General features: G+C 39.3%; 1 protein-coding gene across 1 annotated transcript; it reads right to left on the minus strand.

The window, feature by feature from the left end:
* Positions 1-315: 315 nt before the first annotated feature.
* On the minus strand, positions 316-3,053 carry LOC115015849 (CMP-N-acetylneuraminate-beta-galactosamide-alpha-2,3-sialyltransferase 1-like). Its single transcript, XM_029443449.1, has 6 exons — positions 2,838-3,053; positions 2,550-2,746; positions 2,204-2,383; positions 1,078-1,123; positions 869-988; positions 316-687 (listed from the first exon to the last, which is right to left on the minus strand). The coding sequence occupies exons 1-6, from the start codon at positions 3,051-3,053 to the stop codon at positions 520-522; spliced, it is 927 nt and encodes a 308-aa protein (XP_029299309.1). The 3' UTR covers positions 316-519.
* Between the last annotated feature and the right edge of the window lie 882 nt (positions 3,054-3,935).

The following is a 3,935-nucleotide window of genomic DNA, read 5'->3' on the forward strand; positions in this document are numbered from 1 at the left end:
AATAAAGGATTTCTGATAAAACAGAAGATACATGGACAAAAAAGTTGCTGTGTCTTAAAAAATGTTTTGAGTTCAATAATTAGTATGGCCCTCGAAGGATGTTGTAAAAAAAGAATGGCCCTTGTTCTAAAGGAACAACTTTATTTATAGACGTAAGCTTCACTGCTCACTCCTGAGGTTGATGCAGACTTCATCTTGCTGTAACAGTATCCATTGTGAAAAGGGAGTGTGCACACAGCAGGTTAGAACAGCTGTCATCCTTCATTTCATTGACTTCTTCACAGTAAACGTCACAGAATGAGTTTGGGTAGCTTAAACCCAGTGAGAGGGATCAGTCACATTCATTATACATGTAGTTTTAGTTCAGATGATTCACCACTCACAGTTTTAATTACGAAGGGTTGTGTCCAGGCAGTCAGAGACGAGATGTCTCTTGAGCGGTAATGGCTTCTTAGTCTTGTTTTGCTTTGTAAATTCTTTGTTATCAAGGCTTGAATACTTTGAATGTTGAGCGAAAGATCAAAACCTTTTGTAAAACCTGAGTTGATGATGCTGAGCTAGCTTCTGGATAACTCCATACTCGTTATGTCCATGATGTACTCCAGTTTTTAGCGCTTTGTTTCTGAGTATCTCCCAGTAATGACTCCAGTTTCCATCATTGTCTGTTCCAAATCCGAACACGTCGACCTGGGACACCAAAAGTAAACAATTTTAGGAACCAAGATCGCAATGGAAGCCAACACAAGAAACTTGTTTTTTCCACCAGTCGTCAATTGTTTGCATCCAGTTGTCAATCAAATCATAAGTGTGTTACAGCAACACTGTTGATATTTTACAAGGAAAACTCCCAATTTAAAAATGAACTTACCTCGTCACAAATATGCAACGCAAGAACCAAAGCCACAAAGCCAGTGGATGGATATTTGCCTTTCTTTTCCAGCCATATTCCATGAACATACCTCACGAACGCTGGATTTAGGACCATCACCTGTTATGAATCAGAATCAGACTTCAAACCATATTTTTATGAACCATTGCCTTTACAGCCAATAACGTTTATTCAAAAAGAATACTCACTAAATCCTTGTTAGCCTTGATTTTTGATTTTATTGGCATATATGATCTGTTGAAAAGACCATAACATGTCAACATTCCTTTGTTTTTATGTCTCTTCCTGGTTGATATGCGTCTCTTGGAGTGACATTTCATAGGTCTTGAAGGCCAGTGGGCTCCTGTGCCCTGTTGGCCTTTTCAGTAATCAATCCATGACTACATGGTATGTAGTGGCCCCATTCTTCTACTGGGCCTGTCTCGTGCATGGGGAATGGTTCAACAAAGCCAACAACATTGTTTTGCCAAGACAGGACTTGTACTCCAGTTTCTAGCATGATAGATTTGCCTACATGAATGGAAACATTCCTCTTGCTCAGTGTTTGCATTTTATGTAAATATTGTGCTGCAGGAATGATCTGCTTAGTGACAGGCACACATTGTCTTAGTGATCTGTGAGTTGTCACAGAAGAGGGTGCTGTTATAGCGCACACACACGTAAGCGTATATAGAGCTCTTCAGAGGGGAGACGCTGCTGACGTAGAATTGCACTAATGCAGTGCTTATTATCACAGGCGATGGTGGTGAGAAGCATTCATTGAAATGATTGGGCTTCCATGTTTGGAGACATTGTCCTCCTTTAGAGAGTTTGTCTAAATCACGTGCAAAGCCTGCTGCAGCTCCAGACTGACAATACTCAGTTGGCCTTTGATCAAACTTGATTGACACTCGGGTACTATGCATTATCTTTGCTTGTCTTAGCAAACTAACAACGTAATAGGATACAGCACAAAGAGAGGAGTAAGTATAAAAGACCAGTAGTTGTAGTGTTAGATTTCATTGGCTATTTAAAGATGCATCACATGGAAACACTAAATAATTTAACAGTAAACAGTACGATGACACATAAAACCACCATTATGCTCAAGACTGAAATATCTCAACATCTACAGGATGGTGCAGATATTCAGGGTTTCCAGAAGATGTATCCCAATGACTTTGGTGATACAATGAGGTTGACATTTTGGGTTTTGAGTGTTTCAACAACCAGAAGATGGTTTTCCATTACATTTGGCAACCTACTACTTTGTACAGCTGTGACCGCTAGGAAAGTTGAATTTCTAAATAAAAACTACTGTAATAAAATACTCACTTTCCAGAGAATCCTGTGCCGAGGGCCTTCATGACCCACTCAAGATCCAGTATCTTAAATGGAAGCAGCACAAGATGAGTGGTGTTATCTAGATCCATAGCACTCTCTGGATACATGACATGATGAGTTGTTCTGCTCCCAACATCTGCTTCATAGCCTTTGGTACGACCATTGTTCATTCTAAATAGTTCAGAGGGATATGTTAGGGGACTGCTTCAATTTTGACTTTTAGTTTCTGACATTGAGGACAGTGTTTGTCCCACTGTCTCAAATCATTGTTTTCTCAGAAGGGACCAAAGACAGTAATATTTTAAAACAGCTTTCTTTCTTTTTTTTGAGGATTTACCTTATAATGACATCATGGAAATCTATGAGAGGTCCAAACTGGGATTTCTTCAAATTACCAGAATTCCCCACCACAGCACAAGTCGTTCGGCGTTTAGGGCCGGATCCTTTAACATCCGCAGTGTGAGGGAACATCTGGAACAGCTCATCTGCTGTTCTTTTAAAGGTGCTAAAGCTGCGCTTTTCATTTTGTAAATACTGCCAGGAACACAAAGGTTGGTGTTAGACAAGTTTTCAGTTGTACCATTATCTGATTTGAACTGCAGGTTCAGAGGTTTTGTCAGCTTACCTTCCACCAGTTGAAAGCGTCTTCTTCGAGATTGAAGTTTGGCGCCAAGAATGGTTCAACAGATTTGGTGAGATGCTTCATTAACCACTGATCTTCTTCAGATACACGTTGATTAGAAGCCCAGACACTGTGTGACATGGGCATGTATGCTCTCCAAAACATACAGATGCTGGTCACACCCAGGAGGAAAACGAGCACTTTGACCTTTAAAAGCATCGTGGCTGTGTGCTGCTTTTGGAAGACGTTCCAATCTGTGGACAAAGTGTGTGGAGACACAGAAAAATATGGTCGAAACAAAGACATGATTTCAACATGTTTAATGTTTCATGTACAATATCATAAATATGGAACGATGTAGGCTGTGCTGGTATTTTTATTTACAGATGTCCACCATGGCAGACCATCTGCGCTGTTGCTGACTAGAACCAAGAGAGACCACATCAGTCCAGTGTTAGCCGCTCTACACTGGCTTCCACCAACTTTTAGAATTGACTTATTTTATATTATTTTAATTCTGCTTTTTTTTTATAATGGTACTTCAGACTCATGTACATCAACACTGTGATTATTGTCCTGTAAATGCTCTGTCTAATCTTGTACTATGTTTTTGCTGTGAAGCACTTTGGGTTGCAATTCTTGTATGAAAAGTGCTATACAAATAAAGCTTATATTATATGCAATAGTGGCATTCAACTGAGAAATACGGATGCTGTATGATATTATTAGCAAATTTAGTGGACGACAAATTCCACTAGAAATCCCGGTTAACTCTTTGATACACAACATGGGTCAAAAGTGACCGGATGATATTATTATTCTTATTCTTATTCTTATTATTATAGTATGTCTTTTTTTCATTGTTATCACACTTGGCACACATGTGTGTTAACCTGATGTAGTAATACAAAAACTATTTTAGTTCATAAATGAATTTGTGGTCAAGATTGTTATATTATTATAAGTAAATTGCAGTAAGGTTTTATTTGTGTCCTACCTGCTCAGAGAGCGCACGTTACACCAGTCACACCTGCTATATGCCCATAGGTGCCTCTGCATCAATCCCAGAAAGAAGTCTTCTGTTGAGGAGGTGTGGTTTGT

This window comes from Cottoperca gobio, chromosome 11, assembly GCF_900634415.1.
Source record: "Cottoperca gobio chromosome 11, fCotGob3.1, whole genome shotgun sequence".
Classification (NCBI taxonomy): Eukaryota; Metazoa; Chordata; class Actinopteri; order Perciformes; family Bovichtidae; genus Cottoperca; species Cottoperca gobio.

Coding starts and splice junctions, on each gene's coding strand:
- LOC115015849 (XM_029443449.1), bottom strand. CDS start 3,053: ATGCTTTTAAAGGTCAAAGTGCTCGTTTTCCTCCTGGGTGTGACCAGC. Junction 1,124..2,203: donor GGCACAGGATTCTCTGGAAA/GTGAGTATTTTA, acceptor TCTTTTCAACAG/ATCATATATGCCAATAAAAT. Junction 688..868: donor CGTTGCATATTTGTGACGAG/GTAAGTTCATTT, acceptor TTGGTGTCCCAG/GTCGACGTGTTCGGATTTGG.